The sequence below is a fragment of the Populus euphratica genome, unplaced genomic scaffold (assembly GCF_000495115.2).
Source record: "Populus euphratica unplaced genomic scaffold, PopEup_1.0 scaffold31.1, whole genome shotgun sequence".
NCBI classification, from domain to species: Eukaryota; Viridiplantae; Streptophyta; class Magnoliopsida; order Malpighiales; family Salicaceae; genus Populus; species Populus euphratica.
The window spans coordinates 757,420-776,477 of NW_011499850.1; the positions used below are offsets into that span (position 1 = coordinate 757,420).

Genomic DNA, 19,058 nt, shown 5'->3' on the forward strand with positions numbered 1-19,058 from the left:
CTAAAATAACGGGCAAATGCATCTGCACCTTGCCATAATAAGGTAAAAGTGGAACTGACTGGGTTGGAAAAGATGCGCAGCAACTAAAAAGTAACAGCAACCCGAAATTTTCTATTCTACTTATCACAACCCAGGAATCAAATTTAGCATGGTAACTTGGCGTAGCAGGAATTTACATTAGGTGTGAAATCCTAAATCCATAATCATCGAACTATTCTAGTGGAGCCATAATTGTACATATACATACAATATGTATCAAAGTTGTCAATAAAGAGAAGGGGGGGAGAACTCTTCAGATTATTTCATAAAGGGAAAGAACAGGAGAAAACGACAGAAACAACTATTCCCCGCCTCTATGCTGGTTTGGGAGGTTTTGTTACCAGCTAAAGTATGGTCTAATCTATGTGGTGAAAGCCTGGGAGAAGTGAGGTGATAAAGCCGAAGACAATCATCTGAATCTCCTTCACAATTCCCCACCAGTGGTGGCCCCCATTGTCTCCGCCAGGTTCAGCAACATTTTCATTCTCAGCTGCTTGGTTACCATCCTCTGCAGGTCTATTCTCATTCTCAACTGCATGTTGTCCCTCTGCAAAAAGTTGTCGAATGATTGTCAAAGAGTTACAAAAACAACAATCAGAAATATAATTTCCTCTCAACTTCAATCAGCTTTCTCTATCCAAATCATGTTTTGACGCCACAGGGATTCAGGTAACAACAAAATGAAAGACAGTGAGAAGGATGTAATGCTGCCATTCACTACGATAGGTACCAAGGGGTTCTGTGTTACATATTCACATTGTTTATATAGACCATAGCGTGAATATTACCTGTTCCTGTCTTCCTAACAACACAAACAAATAGACTACACAACATTGGTGCAATAATCAATAAGACAGGATTGGAAGTATGATCAAATTGGAATATCAGAATGATATAGCAACAATAATCTGAGCTTATGAAAGTATTGCTTCTGTAACTTGCTTTAACGCCCCCCCATGAATATTAAATTTCTACAGATGAGAAAAATGCTTACAAGGCAGTTCAAAAACACATATTTCACACAAACAATTAGCAATTTGTATGTAAAACAATCTGATGTTCTCTCCTGATATGAAATCACTCTTAAGAAACCTCCACTCAAAACCAGTCCAGCAGAACAATCATTCCACAAGAAAAAAAAATGTTGTTTTTATAGGCACAAAGGCACACAATTGTATCCCATGTTTGGCCAAGAGCACTCAAAGCACTCTACTTACTGTATATCTCATAGATAAGCAAGATTCTTCACCACCAGGTCAAGAAAAGGTAAACATAACTTGAATGATAAAATCAATCAAACTTCATAATTACAGTTGATACAACGCAAAGACAAAGTTCAGTTATTCAATTTTAGCTGATATGGGTCCAAGTTTCATGTATCCATTACTTGTGGAAATGAAATATCAACGTGAATCCTCATTCCCTAAAAAGTAATTAAATTGAAACCCAAAAAACATCCAAAATCCTTAGTATGCCTTTGGAAGAACAATACCTGCCAAAGCAACATCTTCATTCTGCCTTGTTGCCGCATTTTCCGCCCTGACAGCAGGCCTAGGTGGACGGGGAGGGGCAGCTGCCCTTTGCATACTTTGTGAGAGCCATTGTACTAACGGTGTCAGAGCTCCAGTTTGGTACCTACAACACTCATTGAAAAGGTTCAGCTTCCAGGTGCATGACTTGCCGAAAATAGCTTCACATGAACAATAAAAGGCTACAACTTGGAGGGACACAACAAATTATTTAATGTGGTGTTTGTGATTGGAAATAGAACATTTAAAACAAGGGACAGGGTGTGTATGAGATTGACTAGTTAGCTTGAACTTTTCTTCTCTCTGAAATTAAAATGAGTATACAGTAATAAGAAAAAAAAAATGCTATGTGAACAATTTATCTCAAACAACAAATCATTTGAAAGTTTAGTACTTACAAATAGACAAGTGAAGCAAAAAACACAAGGACAAGAAGCCTTTGTCTTGATCCATCTTGGTTAAACAAAAAGATTACGGCTGCCAGCTTAAGTATGAGAAACAAATCCAACTGAAATGCAATTTGAAATCTCCTAACAACAATTTGCCTTTGAGCTGCAGGCTGCTGCAGTTGCTGTTGCTGTTGTCCCCCTTGTGCTTGATCACTGGTTGCCCCAGCCTCAGCAGTCGGTCTACTGTTGAGCAAAGAATATGAAGAAACAGCAATCTTTAATTAGCAGTTCATGTAATCCATTTAACAACAAAGGTATATCACCTTGTTAACCACCATCAAGCATCATTACTCGGTAGCAGGGGTGATAGGTAGAATTGTTACAGTATCTAAGTATGTGTGCAAGTACTCTGCTGTGAACAATGCTACGAACCTCAGATATTAACAGTTTACACAACACAGACATACTTACGTAGGTATGTTGAGCGTGAGGGGAATTAGGGTGTTTGAAGGAAGTCCAGCAATTGGTCCCATAAATTGAGGAACAGGCACTGCATAAATGCCAGGCCCATGATTCGCTTCTTCTCGATTTTGCATAGCATTTAACCCTGGAACTAGTGCAGGATACATGACAGGAAACATCTGAAAACCACTATCTGGATAAGCTGGAAAACCAGAGAATGCCGACGGCACCTGAGGTAACAAAACCACCAGAGAATGATCAATCCCAACATGACTACACCGAATTCATTCCAAATGCACAAATCAGGAGCACAGGAAGAAAAAATCTAAAGACTAAAAACAGCCAAAACATAAATAAATAAACTTCAATTCATTTCATTTTTTTCAGCAAAGAAATAATCCAATTTATAAAAACTGGTCAAAAGCCAAAAACATAAGAACCCATCAATCTCCTTTTGTGTTAAGGACTACCCATTATTGAAAAATAAGACTTGAAAACGAAAATTAAACAAATTTAGAGAATGGAATTGGAAATTGAGAAATACCCATGATTGCTTAAGTTTATATTCGGGAGAATTTTGTGTGTTAGAAGATTGATTCACGCTCGACGACACCGTCTCTGGTTGTTCTGCCATTGTTAAGATTTTGATATCAGTGTTTCTTTCTTTTTAGTTTGATAAAATAAATAAATATATATATAGGGGCTTTTTTCATAGTTGACGAATCATTCTCTGCCACGTTTACATGATGATGTGTAAGATTTAAACAATGGGTATAAAATATTTGTTACTTTTAGGTTTTAACTACACTTTTTTTTATAGGTAAACAGGTTCTTATTTTTTTTTTATATTAAACTCAATTGAATTTTTCATATTTTAGTTTTTATTTATTTGGATTCATTAGTTAGATGAAGCCTCATTTTCAATAACAAACACAGGAATGATAAAAACATATTTGATTATGAAAAAATATAAAAGTATTTTTAAAGATAATTTTTCTTTTAAAAAATAAATAACAACATTTCTTTTCTGTTTTAACTATTTCCATTTCTTAAGAGTGATCAAAATAAAAAAGTGAGAAGCTTATAGATATTAATTATAACAAAGTTGAAGTACTTTCTTAAAATGAGGAAAACAACTTTTATTTTGTTTTGTTTTATTTTATTTTATTTATTTTTATGATGTGTTTAGTCTACTCTTAAAATAAAACTTAATTATTATTATTTAATTTAATTAAGATATAAAATATATTTAAAAATATGATTTTAATTGTTTTTTTAAAATATTTTTTAATTAAAAATATATCAAAATAATATTTTTTTATTTTTTAAAAATTATTTTTAATATTATCATATTAAAATAATCTGAAAATACTAAAAAAAATATTAATTTAAAATAAAAAATAAAAAAATTAAATTTGTTAAAATATTTTTAAAACACAAAATCATACCACATTGTCTGTCTGGATTGATGCTGAAAGCTTCTAAAACTTCAGTTTAGGTTTCACTTAAAAATATAATAAAAAATTTAAAACCAAAATTGAAAAAAAAATATTGGATAAAATTAAATTAAATTCGATTTTAGTTTTACTACAATAAATTGAATACTCCACAAAAAACATCACTAAATTTCCAAAGCAGAGGAGAAAACACCTTAAACACACACACACACACAAGCTATGTTCACTCATGCTTCCCAGTCCAACCAGAGTTCTGTGGATTCAGACATGCCCCTTTTTCAGAAAGCATAATAAATCTAAAGATCGTTCAAGATTTCTTGTTTGTGTATTTAATTTTGTGTGCATTTACTTGAAAGCTACAAGAAACTGTTCACAAAATGATCATGCAGCTTGATATTCTGTTCACCACATTTACTGATATCTATCTGAACTGTTCCAGTCCTCAAACAATGGACAACCAGCATAACATTAGGGTCAGACTACAAGGTAGTAGAACAGGTGAGTTAAGAACCATTGAAGTTAACTACAAGAATTCTCCGGACAATAAACAACCAGGATTGCTTCTGCTTCTGTACAACATCGGTGTCATTTCTACTTAATCTTCTTTCCACGACACGGAGATTTTTTTTTTGAGGAAATTGAACCTGGAAATTCAAAATAGAGAGACATCAAAATATGCACAATTCAGATGCAAATTTTACCTGAATTAACAATGCCATGTACTCCGCAGTCCATTAGCTTGAGACTAAAGAGCCCTCGTATCAGTAAAAATTTTCTCAAATTATTCTGTTATGAACATTGAAATGTATTATGATGCAAAATGTTACATCATCACAGCCTAAACCAGAAGGGCCGCTCTCACTATCATAAAATCACTGCTACAAATGACTGTTGATGTGTTGGAGACCAAAATAGCTAGGCCAAGCCAACAGCAGGAGTCGGCAATATAATCTCAAGAAATGATAAATTGTGCCCATTCCACTAAATCTAATGCTAATTTCAATGTCAAATACGGGATGCGTCATTCAGAACTAGGAAGTATGAGGGCAAATACACAATGTTAACCTGAGAAACCAGCCTGTCATGTGATATGAATCTTATCCTTCCTCATCCTCCAAAGATGAACCTGCCAAAATCAGCACGTCCAATTTCCCTTCTACCTCATTCCCCTGCACTACCACTTCCCTTCCCACCTCACCCCCCTCCTTTTGGTCCGCCTTAATATTTACATGTCCCTTCTCCTCCTTCACTGCCACATCGATATCAGTTGGGCCTGTTAAAACCTCCACTACCACTTTCCCTTCCATCTCCTCAGGAGGCACCACCTTCAAATCCACCCGCTCCTCCTCCTCCTCCTCATTCACCTTCACATTGATTCCAGCTGTATCAGCAGCCAAGAAAATATGAATCAATATAAAACTATTAAATTGCAATAATAAAGACTCATTCTTTTATTACCATAGGTTATCCAATGTTTTCCGACAAAAGACTCAACCAAAACATAGTCACATGGAAGTAACAATAATAAAAACATTTTCCAAGAAATTTATGGTGATAACCGATTGGGGAAATGTTACTACCCACAACAATTCAAGCGATTCCAGCTTCCTATTTCAAATGCATCAACTCTTCATCATAAACAGTAACGAAACTCCATGATATTAACAGCAACGTAGAATTCCTCCATTTTGACGTCCTAATTCATAACTAAACAATGATCCAGAATTAATAAACTTTTCAATTTAATCCTTTACCTATCTTTCACAACTACATTGAGGGAGTACCATTAATTTAGGCCAGTCTTACTTTTTAACAGCTACAAGGATCAAGAACACAAACCGGCAAAAAAGAATCAAGTCAACATGGCAAAAGAAGCAATGGCTTGTCATAAATTACATTATCAAACAGCAGCATTCATAAATTAAACCCCAGTTAATTCATAAAAAAACAAATCTTGCATACAAACATCACTCCCCAAAACTCAACAGAAACAACATGCACCCATTTCTTAGTAGCTCCAAAATTAGCCATAACAGAATCTTAAAAGCACACACAACAAAGAATTCATTTTTAAACAAAACCTCATTTCTCCAAAGCTCCAAACTAGCATACAAAAAAAAAACATAGCCATAACAGAATCTTAAAAGCACACATAACAAAGAATTCATTTTAACCAAAAAAATAAACAAAACCTCATTTCTCCAAAACTCCAAACTAGCATACAAAAAAAAAACAAAGTAAATTAAATAAAAAATAAAATTTTCAATATTCCCAAGATTAAACAAAACCCCATTTCACAACACCTCAATAAAAACCATACCTTTAATAAAATAAGAAGCGGAAGGCCATCCACGACAAGTTGTAAGCGAAAGCGTTTCTTCATCACTAAGATTATAACCAGCAAACTTATGAATCAAATCGTTAACACTCAATACGGGTGGAACCCAGAAAGAGGACCCTGGTCTAAAAGGCAACCAATCAGGTGTTGATTTTTGAAGCATTACACGGTGAAGAATCTCCTCAAGTTTCTTAATAAAAAACCCTTCTTCATCTTCACTCCCAATACCACCGTCTGATTGAAGTGATGGTGAGGAGAGATTGATTTCGATCAGTTGGGGTTTTGATGAACGGTGGCGGTGGCGGTGGCGGAGGTAGATTGGGATTAACGGTGGTGATTTGAGGGGAGTATGGTGGGGAGTACAGTGGTGGAATAGGGATTTAGAGAGGATTTTAGCTGCCATTACTGCCTGATATTTTTGGCGAGAATAGTTTCGTTGATATTTATAGCCAGTGAGGACTGCACTTGATACCCGCGTCGGTTAGACCTATTATGGATCGTTTTGGAATGGGTTTTATCCATCATAGTTAAAAGAGCTGAGTTAGGGTCGATTCGGTTGAAGAATCTATTTGTTTACACATAACATTAACAGTGCAAAGAATTGTACTACTTACTTAAAAAATAATAAATAGTGAAATTTAATTGCATTGTTCAGGAGTAGATTACACTGTTGACATAATTTTTCTTCCAGTATCTTAATTTTATTAATATTTATTTTAAAAAAACTAATTTAAAATGAATTAAATTTATTTACATTGTAATATTAATTTTATATTTGATAATATTTTATTTAATTTTATTATATACTCAAAAAATTATAAAAACTGGTGATTTGAGGGGAGTATGGTGGGGAGTGCAGTGGTGGAATACGGATTTAGAGAGGATTCTAGCTGCCATTACTGCCTGATTTTTTTGGCGAGAATAGTTTCGTAGATATTTATAGCCAGTGAGGACTGCACTTGATACCCGCGTCGGTTAGACCTATTATGGATCGGTTTTGGAATGGGTTTTTCCATCATAGGTAAAAAAGCTGAGTTAGGGTCGATTCGGTTGAAGAATCTATTTGTTTATACAGCTGCGATCGTGTTTAATTAAAATATAATTTATAATCATTTAATAATAAAAAAAATAATTTATTATGTATGAATCTCATATAATTTTTTTTGTATTCAAAATATTATTAATAAAAAATAAAAATAAATTATTTTTTATGTATTGTGTATGCTAATTGTACTGTTAAATAAACAATATAATTAACATTAACAACGCAAAAAATTGCACTATTTACTTAAAAAATAATAAATAGTAAAATTTATTTGTATTGTTCATGAGTGAATTACACTGTTTATATAGTTTTTCTTCTAGTGTGTTAATTTTATTAACATTTATTTTAAAAAAACTAGTTTAGCGTGTACTGGAGAGTACAAGCTTCATGAGTTTTAGAGATACAGCAAGAGAGACCCCTGAACCTGAATCACCGTGATGAGCGAATAACACCACCAGCACCTGCGCTGTCAGGATTTCCAGCTCAGTGTTGCAACTCCACCATTCACCAGTCGTAGACAGGCATGGTCCCCAAAACTCTAATGTTTGTGCATTAGGTTCTAAACAATGTATGCCCGTATCAATATGCTTGTAAAGCAACAATGTATGCCTGTATCAATATGCTTGTAAAGCTCTTGAACCAACCACAATTGAGGTTCTTGATTGCGAGAACCTAGTTCTTTAACGTTGTTCCTTCTCCTACTCGAGCACATAATCCAGTTAAGTAAAGTTAGCATTAGAGAGTAATATAAAAATATTCTCGAAACTTCTTTTTATTAATAATCAAATAATTACAGTTTAAATAAGATGAATTACATTTTTGATTCGATTCTCTCATGAACATCTTCTGTCGCGGTCAGTTACATTTATGATTGAAAACAATGTCCAAACATGTGTCAGATAAATTACATCCAGTGATCCAAAATGAAGGATCTATTGTTCCTCAGTACAAAAATAAATGAAGTTATTTACTGGGCGAACAAATAATCAGCTTTCACCAGAAAAAAAAAAAACAGAAAAACCAGAGAAGGGATAGACTAGTCAAACTTCGTAGGAAACAAAAAAGAATTCTCTGCTACTCCAAAGAATCAAAGAATGAACTCAAATTGGGAAGGAAGGGCCTCTAAATTAACATGTGGTTTCCTTGATGCGGTGCAGAACCTTGTGGGAAACTTGAAAATTCATCCGCAAATGGGTTGGCAGGACCCATCTGTCCCATCTGAGGCATTTGCTGTTGAGGATATTGTGGTTGATATTGATAAGGTATCATTGTCATTGATTGATTTTGTTGGTAGTGCTGTTGCATCATCATTTGTTGCTGATGGTACTGCTGCTGTTGCTGAGCCATCATCTCCATCTGCACATTTGTTGGGGGTGCTATGCTGTTGGACATTGCAAATGGGTCCGGTTGTTCAAATGGATTGTTCATAGCTGTGGCACCATATCCATACCCTGCATTTTGCAATTGTATTTGCCTCCTTGCAGCATCGTCTTCGTACAAACTATCAAGTAATAGCCGGTCAAAACCACCACCCTGACCCAAAAAACCAGAACACGATCATGAGTAAATGAAAACAGGTACCACATTTTCATGGACCGCACTGGAAGAATGATTCAGCTGCAAATGGGATTCACCGACATTCATTGAGGCAATATGCTACTTTAAAGCTACTATACTGTAGTCAAGTGAATCCGACTTGATTCAGTTGAAAACAGGATTCAATGACCTTCAATGAGGCAATATGCAACGCTCAAGTTACAAAACTGCAGCGAGTGAATCCTATTTGAGTTAACAGAAACTTAGATTGAGCTTGCTCTAGGATCAAGCATACGAAAGCAAGAAATCAGCCAGGCTCAGTGTTTCAAATCAATTCAATCAATCAAAATGCCAACTCGAGCGCTTAACTACCTGATCCTAGAACAACCTCCATCTACATTTCTAGTAACTCCACTACATTACAGAAAAGGTGAAACTAATGACTTCAGGTTGGGATTTCCAAGAAAGACATATCAGTGCACGCTTATATGAACCAACTTCAATGATAACAAGCAAACTGTTCTAGGCTCTAGAAAAGAATAAGATATTACCAGGTGAAGGTTGTTTGCTCAGTTCTTCACTTAAATCTCAAATGCAGCCAGTAGTCATTTGAATATATTTGTTATATTTATCACGGAAAAGGAAGATCATAAAACTGACCATTTTGTTTTGTGCTGGTTGGCTAGTAGGGTTGCTTGGAGTGGTAACAAGTGCTAATTCCCAACCTGTTGCATTTGGCTTACCAAGTTCACTCAAAGCTTTTGATGAAGACAGAGGATCGGCACCTGCATCAATGTTAACATTAAGTACTTTATATCATACGAGACGTGCAATGTATAATAAATAGGATGGTCAAGAGCATCGTGCAGAGATTGGAAAAGAACTTTTATGATCATAATTCTTTTTGTTTCAAAGAACAAAATAATCAATTCCAACCGTTAGACCACAAAGATTGTGTCACTAGATGTGAGGTGAAAGATAATAACTCGGGTTCTTGAGTGGTACTAATCACTGCCCATACTCTTAAAACTTTTTTTCTGTCTCATCAGCACTTCAGAAGAGAAATAGCAATATAACCATTTAAACAAGGTGAATTGATTTTCTATATCATTAATTGGTGGACCATTTAATCAATAGAAGATGGAAACGCTACTCCAAATGAACTTCCTACCCTACCGCTCAGACATGAACTTAAAGTTTCTTGATAAGAATAAATCAATCGCTATGTGCACTACCAGGTGGAACAATTGCAAGAGCCAATGCATTGCTTTCCTCTAGTTCTGCAGCTTTTGGATTTATTTCATTCAGACCCTGCGACAAAATATGAAAACAACGTGAATGGGAACTCAAGATATCAACTTCAAAGGAAATGCGGAAATTTTTTTATCTTACCAGCAAATCTCCAGTAGCATCAGTGGATACTAATGGAGGTTCTACCTCCTCTTCCTCAGGCTTGGCTTCTTCCTCCATATCTATCAATGTTTCTTCAACATCGGCCTTTTCAACTTGCTCTGCAGGTTCTGAAGGCTCCTCAGGTTTGTCCGGCTCTCTCTGTGTATACTCCTATTAGTGAAACAGTATGTTTATCACAAACCCAAAGTATAGAGGTGTCACATTCCATTTTCCCATACTTCAAAGGTCATTTCAACACATTTGAATAAAGACTGGGCCAATTGAGGATACAATTATCAGAGGAAAAAAAAATCTTCAACCACCTCATTTAAAAGCAAACTGCTACGGACAAAATTTCTCACCAGTTTCCTGGGGACAGAACCCGACTGAGGTGCTTCCTTAACATATTCTTCCATTGTTGCGAGAAAAGTTGGAGGGGGCTGCTCAATACAGAAAAGTCGGTAAGAACCAGCTGTGGTCATTCACTAGATATTTTCAGTTTGGTAGAAAAGAGAACCTGTCTCAGTGTTGGAAACTGAAAGTTCCTTGCAAGCTCCAAACCTTTGCAATAGTCATAAAATTCAGCAAGACATTCAGCCTGAACAACCAAAATTGAATTAGAAACTAGACAAATAAGCACAACTAAAACACATAATAAGGCATCCCCATTTGGCACTAAAAGCAGTCGACTGCAACCAGTGTCAGCATACAATAACAAAATCTATGAAGAGAAACATGGTTGTAAAACCTGTTGGCCAGCTCTTTTGTACGTATTAAGAGCTTTGACTGCATTGTGTTTCGACATTTCAAAAAACTGCATAAACATTTGGAATTTATGTTATTGGAGTTAAAAAAACTAGGAGGACAAATACAATTAATTAATCCAAGATGAAATTAAAAACTTGAATAAAAGTTTTACCATATCCACAAGATTGATAATTCCATCATTGATTGCACAATAGATTTTAAAGCTCTCCTTCAACACCTGCATTTTTTTTTTTTGGATTTAGAATTGAAAAACAAAAAAGCAAAAAAAAAAAAAAAGTGTTTGTATAATGACCACTGCATAGAACATTAGATGTTTTATATGGTTATCAACAGCCCTATGGAAGAAATTGGATAAATATGAAGAAACCCTCATGAAATAACAAAGGCACCAATTGTTTGCATATGCATTCCAAGAACCATGCACTGCGACCGGGCTTCCAGATTTTCTTTTCGGTCTCAGGTTAACAAGAAAAGGGAAAAACAAACACTTGAAGTCACCTTTTGCACTACCCCTAGCAGGTTACAAGAACTAAAAAGACAGCACCGTAATGCTTCAAGAGAGTGATTTAAACATAAGGGACTGCAGCTCCCTACACAATCTTATCCCTATAATAAGGATGAAGAAAGTGCACTGTCACCGATCCATACAGTCATGAAATTCACAGCTCAACTGGTAGATGAAATAATTTAAATTTCAGTTATATATGAACTGGTTTTCACTGACAGATTCCCCAGTCATGCACAATTTCACACAATTACTTGCGCAAAAAAACACTTCTGAAAACACTGTTGCAAGAAATACACGTTTGTATCATGCATACCAGGGCCAAGGCATACTGTACGAGATAATTGGTATAAGCTCCACCTTCAGGCTGCAAAAATTAGAGGAAGTGAGAAGGAAAGGACTGTGAAAGGGCTATAAAATGGAAGATAATTCGATGGTTAGGAGATATCAAAGCCACAAAAAGAAATCTCTTTATTCCAAGATCATAATTATACAAATTTGTTACTAAAATACACCCTTACCTGGCAACCAATTAGACGATAAAGAAGCTGCTGCAGTGCAGGTAGCTGCTCCAACAGATCCTCTCGATTCAAAAGCCGTGTTTTACTATGCACCTGTTATAACAAGTAGACACTTAATGCTGGACCATGATAATAGCATATTCTGATGCCAGGTTAGAATATGATTCCAAATTAATGCACAATACAGAAGAAACCTTGGTTGCCCCTGGTGATGTTTTTGTCAGACGCTCAGCCTCAATGTCGAAGTTCAAAGTCTTAAAACATTCCAATCTTTCCTCTAGAAAAAGAGCATAAGTACGAACCCACGCGGAGCAATCCCAGGCTGCATTTCAGATACAGCAATCTAAAAAGCTATTGATATTCAAAATTCAAAGCTACTTCACATCAACTGACAAAAACAATATTGAACATAGGCTACATACCCAGCGGACTAGAGTCATCTTTAAAATTGGATATTTGGAGAATATTTCCTCTGTATAAGTAGTTCAAGAGCTCCTCTCGGAATGTAGGATCGCCTTCTCTCAATGTCCTATGAATGACTATCAATGTCTTTATCGCAACCTGTGTAAAGACATCCGAATTTCCAAAATCAAGTTCCATCTATTTTATCTAGGAAATATTTGCATTGATGAAAACTCGCATTGCAATTATGACACGACTATGCTAGATCATAACTCATTTATACAAGTTCAAATGTTCCTTTATAATCTAAGAAACAATGACTACATGTTAAACAAAACAACAATAATTAATCAGGATTAAACGGAAGAGCAACATTACAATCCAATTTCGCGTCTTGGCTAATCTCCTAGCAAGTGCATGAATGCAGTATGCCACATCTGCTCGAGGTCTCATTGCTGATGTTGCCGAAAATATTTCTACAAAAACAAACATAATGTTGCGCATACTGGACCAAAAGCAAACACAAATAAAACACAAACAACAGATTTACGTGGTTCCCCAAAATCGGGTACGTCCACGGAGGCAGCAGATTGTATATTATTGGAGGAATGATACAAACACTCAACTCAACCCAGTACAATCCCACTTAACCGGGTGTTTCACTCTTACACTCGGTGTTTCTCTCAAATCTGTATTTTTTCACTCTCACAGTTGCACTCACCACACTTTCACTACACTTATTACATTGCTCTCTCTTTATCTCTATTTATAGGAGAGCCTTGGCAACTTGGTTGAGGGTGGTTGAGGGTGGTTGATGGTGGTTGAATGGTGGTTGGAAGTGGTTGATGGTGGTTGTTAAAGGAGAGGGTGGTTGATGGTGGTTGAGAAAAAATGTTGACAATTTGCTACAAATCTCCACCTTGGCAAGATTTTTCCATCCAATCTTCAATTTGCTACAACATCTGCTCGAGGTCTCATTGCTGATGTTGCCGAAAATATTTCTACAAAAACAAACATAATCGAATATTCCCTAATAAAAATCCAAAACCATAAATCACAAGATAAACCCATCTCCACAATTCAATTACACATTCAAAAAACACAATCACAATCACAGATCAAAATCTTCAACACCCCACTTCAAAACTTAAACTTACTTCTAACATGGCGTTCCTTAGGAGGGCATTCAACATGATTGGTAGCCTTTACAATGGCTATATCCAATTCCTTCCATTCAAAAATCAAATAAAAATAAAAATAAATCCATAACAAAAATTTAAACATAAAAAGAAAAGAACCCATTAAACAAAAAGGGAAAAAGAATCCAAAAACAAAACAAAAATCTCACCTTGTATTCACTATTGACCTTTGCAAGGCCAACTTTTGTTGTATCCTTAAGAGCCCCATAAGCTTTTCGAAGACTTGTAAACGTTCCCATTTATCTCAAATTTTAGCTTCTTTGATTTTCGTTTTTCAAAAAGATTTCAAAGTGAAAGATGACAAGAAAAAGCCCCCCAAAAAAAAGAGAAACAAGGAAAGATAGAAAGAAAGAAGAGGAAGACCTCCTGTTTCTCTCTCTCTCTCTCTCTCTCTTTCTCTGTCTGTTTTTTCTGTTAACCTCCAAGATGTTCGCAACCAAACTGGAGGGCTTGTTTAGTAATTTGGACAAACAGTCGATGATTAGATGGCTAATTAATCATAATTTAGGATTTGATATTTTAAGGTTGGATGATTTAATCATAGGTATGACATTCGAGTTACCTGTTAACTTGTGGGTCAAGGAATCAAATTATTATTATTTTTTATCAAAATTATTGTCATTTCAACTTTTTGTTCATTGGGTTGAGTATTATAACCATGTATTTACTTTCGTTTTGAGCATAGAAAAGGGCGGGTGATGTTCTGTTTTCTTAGGAAATCACGTAAATGTCCATTAATGTTTGAATTTCGGGTAGTTTAAGGTATGGTCTGTACGGTCATTGAGTTGGCCCAACGTGCGGAACTATACATGAATACGCTGGCAATGCCTGCCGAAGGTACCAGCAAGCTAGGTGTCTCATTCCAATTTTGATTTGATCTCTCTCTCTCTTTTTTTTTTTTATGAATTTAATGATCCAAATAGCAAGATGTTGGGTTTGACTTTTTGCTGACAAATTCCTGATTTTTTATATGTAATGAGCTGTGTTTAATGAGAAATTTACTAATTCTTTTTTTTTTTTAAGATAATCTTTTCTCATGAAATTTACGTTCAATGTTTACAAGTTCTATATGCCATCTAATCTATGCTAATTTTTGCTCCATACAACTCGGCATAAAGCTTAGATGATGAATTGAGTATGCTAACTTAAGTTTTTAAAAAATAAATCAAAATAATATTATTTAATTTTTTTTAAAAAATCATTAAATTTAATCAGAACAATCAGATCACAATTAACCCAGATTTTTAACATTTTTTATGAAGTATGAAACCACTAGGTTTATATATATGTATTATTACATTTTACTTATTTTATTATTAGGATAATTTGTGGTAGCTTATTTAAACCGTGTTTGCTTTATAATGGAGAATTCATGATATATTAACCTAAAAACACAAAAACCTAAATCACTTTCTGTTTCTCGATGTTGAGGAGGCACTGTTACATACATTAGACATATCTTCATGGCGACAAATTTCAACATTACAGCATAACCTGAAAATTTCAGCATTTCAACATCACGCGACATGGTCATCATCAACACTGAAAACAATTCTCAGCTCTTCTCAATGTACTTTTTCGAGTTGCATGAAGGAATATATTGGGTCGTTAAATAAATAAAATCTGTTCTAATAATTCATATTTTTTTCATACCCAATATATTTTCTCTTAATTTTCTCACACATTATGATTTTAATACACACATCAACTTAAACAACAAAGAGTCCTCTCTTTTTTAGAATTAATCAAGCTCAAAATAGACCTAAACATCAAACTCATAAATTTTGGTTAAGGATTGTATCCCATGAAATACTGAATTTCTATGTGAAGTTTTTTTCACAACTTCATTAATGATATCATTTATAAAAAACTTAACAAAAAACTAGTTTATTACTTATAAAAAAATATTTTTATGACCGATAAAACTCCACTACAAGGAAGAGTAACTAAACTCCTTTCCACAAAAACTCTAGCTCTCAAGATCCCTAACAATTCACTCAATCAATGTATAAATGCTTAAAATATTATTTTGGTCATACAAGAATAGCTTCACATTCTTTTATTTTATTAATAAGAAATTCAACATCCGCCTTAATTATATACACATATTCTTAACATATTTTTATGAGTTATATGGAGTTAGAATACGATGTCATGCACTTTCCACACACACAAATATTTTATGTTTTCATTGATATATTATTTTCAAATATAAGTTTTTATACAAGTGAACATCATGTTTTCAGCCAATTATTAATAGTGTAAACATAAACTATTTTTTATGCAATTAAACACCTATATTCTCCACTAATGATTATTTTTAGTTAACATGTTACTAATATTTACCAAATAATTCACTAATAATATGCTAGACACTATTTTTTATTGTAAATATTAATATTTTCACCAATAAATTTTAATAATATTTTTTAGATGAATTAACATAGCCAAGATCTATAAATATTTTGTGTTATCAGGTAAATAGAACAAAACAGGTTTTATGAATCATATTTTCTCAAACCTAACACATTTTTTCTCAATTCTTTCACACATTATTTTTTTAATACATATATCTACTTAAATATAAAAAATCTCAAGCCAATAATCAGATGAAGACATCAAGCTCACAATGAAACATACATATTTTGATCCAGGATCAAAACTCGTGAAATGCTGGATTTTCATATGAGGTTTTTTCACAATTGAGAATACAATCGAGGTTTTTTCACAATCGAGAATACAATCATTCTAAGCTTTTTTTTGTTTTTTAACAAAAAAAAAAACTTAAAAAGGGGCAATCACAATACATGATACTAAACCCAAGATAGTAAAACTTGATATCAAAATTACATTTTCCCTCTAATAATTGAACATAGAAACAATAGTGTGATACAACATTTAAAGTATTTATTATGACTCATGGTACTTGGCATAAAAAAAAAGTCTTAAGTTGCAACCATCTTTCTAAAACACTTGATTTATTTAGGGTCTATCATATTAAATTAGTCACATCTTGATAAGGACTTTGACAGAGTCTAGTTGCTCCAGAAGTTGGAAAGCTTTATTTATATCTTCCAACATAACTTGATGAGTCAAAAGTTCATCGAGATTGAATTCCTGAACACAATCATACACATAAACTGTATTTATTAGCGTTCTAAGATGAAATAAAAAACAAATAAATTCATCTCTACAAGAAGCTAATTTATATATTTAACTCACCTTATTTTTGCATTTGTCAAGCAAAATGGGGAGATGGGATTTAATTTTGAGACCTCCAAAAAGAGAACCCTTCAAAGTTCCACCACATAAAAGAGGTAGGAAGTTGATGGACACAGTTAGATCAGTTCCAGCACCAACTACAAATGTTTCTCCTTTCCCCTAACATCATATAAAAACAGAAGTAAACTCTTAATATAGTATCCATACATCTTTAAATCAAGTTTTTAAATTCGGACTAGCTTGAAATGTCTATTTGAGACCAAAGTAACCCACCTCATAATTCAGGCCAGATATATATATAATAGCTCAGAATTAATCCAATCTTAACCTGGTTGATGTGTCAAGTTAACCTATTCGACGAATATAGAACAGTGCACTTAGGCTAAGAGAAGCAGAAACTTACTGGTTTTGTTGCCAGGAGGGCTTCGTTAATCAAGGGTCCGACACCGGTGCACTCAAAGCAGTAATCCACACCCAATCCACCTGTTATGTCTTTTATCAGTTCTGAAATAGTTTTGTTGAAGTATTCGTCTGGGTTTATAAAATCAGTCATTCCAAAGGCTTGCCCTTTCTCTCTTTTCTTTTCATTCTTGTCTATTCCGATTATTTTTGTTGCCCCTTGCATTCTAGCTCCCTCTACGGCCTGCAATTTGTACAAAGAATCAGCATTAATTATCAAATCTGATTCAATGACTGGTGCTCAGAAATAATTAAAGAAAATTAAGGACCAAAAGGCGAAAAAAGAAGAAGAAAGAAGCGACACATTAAGTTGCAATACCCCTAATCCAACAGCGCCTAGACCAATGACAGCAACACTTGATCCCTTCTCAACATTAGCTTCCTTCCAGGCTGACCCAAATCCAGTTGAGAACCCACACGAAAGGAAGCTTGCATGAGGAAGATCTATGCTTGGATCAATCTTGACAACGTAATTGGTATCAATCACCGTGTATTCAGACCATGTTGAGCATGTAAAAAGTTGATACAATGTTTGTCCATTAATGGACATTCTTGAAGTGCCATCAGGCATTAGCCCATTGAGGATTAACGGGTGCTTCAAGCATAAATTGGTCTTCCCAGAGGTGCAATTCTCACATTCTTGGCACTCTCCAAGGTAGGTTGGAATCACTAGGTCTCCTTCTTTAAGATCTCTCACTCCTTCACCTATGCTTTCCACCACTCTACACTACATACATGTTAGGTTTAAACAAATAGGCATATATATAAGCATATATACATCATCAAGGCTAACGTACCCAACTCCTTCATGGCCTAGGACTCGAGGGAAAAGAGGCTGAAAAGCAAGATAGGTGAATTAAATTAACGAAGAAGTTAACAAAGTTAATTGATCATAACTTGTGAGACAAGTTTTAATACTAACAATCAGGGATCCTTTGGCATATAAGGTATCGGTATGGCATAAACTAGCACATAACACCTTCACACGGATCTCAGAAAACTTTGGTGGCTCCACCTGTATCTCTTCCACCTTCAACGGCTCCCCTGCTCCCCAGCATACTGCCGCTGCCACGATAGATCCCAAGCAGACATAAAAGAAGGATTACAGTGAAAGAAATTGCCAACGCAAATTTGCAAGCATATGCATTTAGCAGATTCTGAACATACCTTTGCATGCTATCACCTGTGAGCTGCTGCTCTTTGACATTGTTGAGGAGCTGGTGACCCTGCTAGTGCAGACTCGGCGTTTGTATAGAAGCTAGCTAGAATCTTGATCTGACCCCCCGCCCCCACCCCCCCGAGTGCACCACCCACCCACCCGACACTGCTACCCACCCCACACTGCTCCCCACACCACGCCTATAATTGTTATGTGTGATTACTAGCCAGATCCATCTATCCATATTTTCATATCATGATAAAATCTATTTCCTTCTTCTTTTGCGTTGTCTCCGTACATTTTCATCTCTTGTCATTTTTCTTTTATCAAGCTTAGGTGTGTTAATGCCATAGGAGTTTGATAGCTGTCTCTGAGTACTTGCCTCTCCTAATTCACTAATGACCATATCTATCGTTGTCTTGGACCCCAAAGATGCCTAGAGAGGATGATAATGATAGAATTTGCTCAACCGTGTCTTATCATTATCTTGGACCCCATCGATATCCACTTGCGATGACTGAAGCTAGGCTTGATGACCACGATCGTCGTTGTTTTACAACCTGACACCCGAGCTATAACCACACACATCTTTTTAAAATAAAACAAGGATATCTCGTAAAGGGATCTCTCAAACAT

At 35.0% G+C, this 19,058-nt stretch overlaps 4 protein-coding genes across 7 annotated transcripts; all 4 read right to left on the reverse strand.

Annotated features, from left to right (window-relative positions):
* Positions 1 to 84: 84 nt before the first annotated feature.
* Positions 85 to 3,095, reverse strand: LOC105120925 (uncharacterized). 2 transcript variants are annotated; one of them, XM_011019352.1, is made up of 5 exons: positions 2,964 to 3,095; positions 2,429 to 2,649; positions 1,967 to 2,197; positions 1,532 to 1,674; positions 85 to 586 (listed from the first exon to the last, which is right to left on the reverse strand). In XM_011019352.1, the coding sequence occupies exons 1-5, from the start codon at positions 3,051 to 3,053 to the stop codon at positions 396 to 398; spliced, it is 876 nt and encodes a 291-aa protein (XP_011017654.1). In that variant the 5' UTR covers positions 3,054 to 3,095; the 3' UTR covers positions 85 to 395. The 2 variants fall into 2 exon arrangements, with proteins under 2 accessions (XP_011017654.1, XP_011017653.1); XM_011019351.1 differs by having other exon boundaries at positions 1,967 to 2,200.
* Positions 3,096 to 4,179: 1,084 nt separating this feature from the next.
* Positions 4,180 to 7,190, reverse strand: LOC105120926 (uncharacterized). 2 transcript variants are annotated; one of them, XM_011019354.1, is made up of 4 exons: positions 7,047 to 7,190; positions 6,197 to 6,552; positions 4,942 to 5,257; positions 4,180 to 4,520 (listed from the first exon to the last, which is right to left on the reverse strand). In XM_011019354.1, the coding sequence occupies exons 1-3, from the start codon at positions 7,109 to 7,111 to the stop codon at positions 4,974 to 4,976; spliced, it is 705 nt and encodes a 234-aa protein (XP_011017656.1). In that variant the 5' UTR covers positions 7,112 to 7,190; the 3' UTR covers positions 4,180 to 4,520; positions 4,942 to 4,973. The 2 variants fall into 2 exon arrangements, with proteins under 2 accessions (XP_011017656.1, XP_011017655.1); XM_011019353.1 differs by lacking the exon at positions 7,047 to 7,190 and having other exon boundaries at positions 6,197 to 6,684.
* An 897-nt stretch (positions 7,191 to 8,087) lies between these two features.
* On the reverse strand, positions 8,088 to 13,939 carry LOC105120927 (putative clathrin assembly protein At5g57200). The gene is made up of 15 exons (XM_011019355.1): positions 13,732 to 13,939; positions 13,541 to 13,610; positions 12,762 to 12,859; positions 12,404 to 12,542; positions 12,176 to 12,303; positions 11,982 to 12,074; positions 11,777 to 11,827; positions 11,107 to 11,172; positions 10,936 to 11,001; positions 10,705 to 10,785; positions 10,550 to 10,627; positions 10,188 to 10,358; positions 10,031 to 10,106; positions 9,456 to 9,580; positions 8,088 to 8,792 (listed from the first exon to the last, which is right to left on the reverse strand). The coding sequence occupies exons 1-15, from the start codon at positions 13,819 to 13,821 to the stop codon at positions 8,382 to 8,384; spliced, it is 1,743 nt and encodes a 580-aa protein (XP_011017657.1). The 5' UTR covers positions 13,822 to 13,939; the 3' UTR covers positions 8,088 to 8,381.
* A 2,464-nt stretch (positions 13,940 to 16,403) lies between these two features.
* Positions 16,404 to 18,556, reverse strand: LOC105120929 (alcohol dehydrogenase-like 1). Of its 2 annotated transcripts, none has more exons than XM_011019356.1 (7): positions 18,431 to 18,556; positions 18,186 to 18,328; positions 18,061 to 18,098; positions 17,568 to 17,985; positions 17,208 to 17,447; positions 16,805 to 16,963; positions 16,404 to 16,699 (listed from the first exon to the last, which is right to left on the reverse strand). In XM_011019356.1, exons 1-7 carry the CDS (start codon positions 18,468 to 18,470, stop codon positions 16,589 to 16,591), a joined length of 1,149 nt encoding a protein of 382 aa, XP_011017658.1. In that variant the 5' UTR covers positions 18,471 to 18,556; the 3' UTR covers positions 16,404 to 16,588. The 2 variants fall into 2 exon arrangements, with proteins under 2 accessions (XP_011017658.1, XP_011017659.1); XM_011019357.1 differs by having other exon boundaries at positions 16,415 to 16,699; positions 17,583 to 17,985.
* Positions 18,557 to 19,058: the final 502 nt, after the last annotated feature.

What these genes read in the sequence shown, in the direction of transcription:
- LOC105120925 (XM_011019351.1), bottom strand. Translation starts at nt 3,053, where the DNA reads ATGGCAGAACAACCAGAGACGGTGTCGTCGAGCGTGAATCAATCTTCT. An exon ending in CTCACGCTCAACATACCTAC is followed by an intron (nt 2,201 to 2,428) that starts GTAAGTATGTCT and finishes TTTGCTCAACAG; the next exon opens with TAGACCGACTGCTGAGGCTG. An exon ending in TGAAGATGTTGCTTTGGCAG is followed by an intron (nt 587 to 1,531) that starts GTATTGTTCTTC and finishes AACTTTTTGCAG; the next exon opens with AGGGACAACATGCAGTTGAG.
- LOC105120926 (XM_011019354.1), bottom strand. Translation starts at nt 7,111, where the DNA reads ATGGCAGCTAGAATCCTCTCTAAATCCGTATTCCACCACTGCACTCCC. An exon ending in CCCCACCATACTCCCCTCAA is followed by an intron (nt 6,553 to 7,046) that starts ATCACCAGTTTT and finishes TACTCCCCTCAA; the next exon opens with ATCACCACCGTTAATCCCAA. An exon ending in CGCTTCTTATTTTATTAAAG is followed by an intron (nt 5,258 to 6,196) that starts GTATGGTTTTTA and finishes CTGCTGATACAG; the next exon opens with CTGGAATCAATGTGAAGGTG.
- LOC105120927 (XM_011019355.1), bottom strand. Translation starts at nt 13,821, where the DNA reads ATGGGAACGTTTACAAGTCTTCGAAAAGCTTATGGGGCTCTTAAGGAT. An exon ending in ATCGTCTAATTGGTTGCCAG is followed by an intron (nt 11,828 to 11,981) that starts GTAAGGGTGTAT and finishes TAATTTTTGCAG; the next exon opens with CCTGAAGGTGGAGCTTATAC. An exon ending in AGTTTCCAACACTGAGACAG is followed by an intron (nt 10,628 to 10,704) that starts GTTCTCTTTTCT and finishes TGTATTGAGCAG; the next exon opens with CCCCCTCCAACTTTTCTCGC.
- LOC105120929 (XM_011019356.1), bottom strand. Translation starts at nt 18,470, where the DNA reads ATGTCAAAGAGCAGCAGCTCACAGGTGATAGCATGCAAAG. An exon ending in ACAGGTGATAGCATGCAAAG is followed by an intron (nt 18,329 to 18,430) that starts GTATGTTCAGAA and finishes CTATCGTGGCAG; the next exon opens with CGGCAGTATGCTGGGGAGCA. An exon ending in CTAGGCCATGAAGGAGTTGG is followed by an intron (nt 17,986 to 18,060) that starts GTACGTTAGCCT and finishes TATGTAGTGTAG; the next exon opens with AGTGGTGGAAAGCATAGGTG.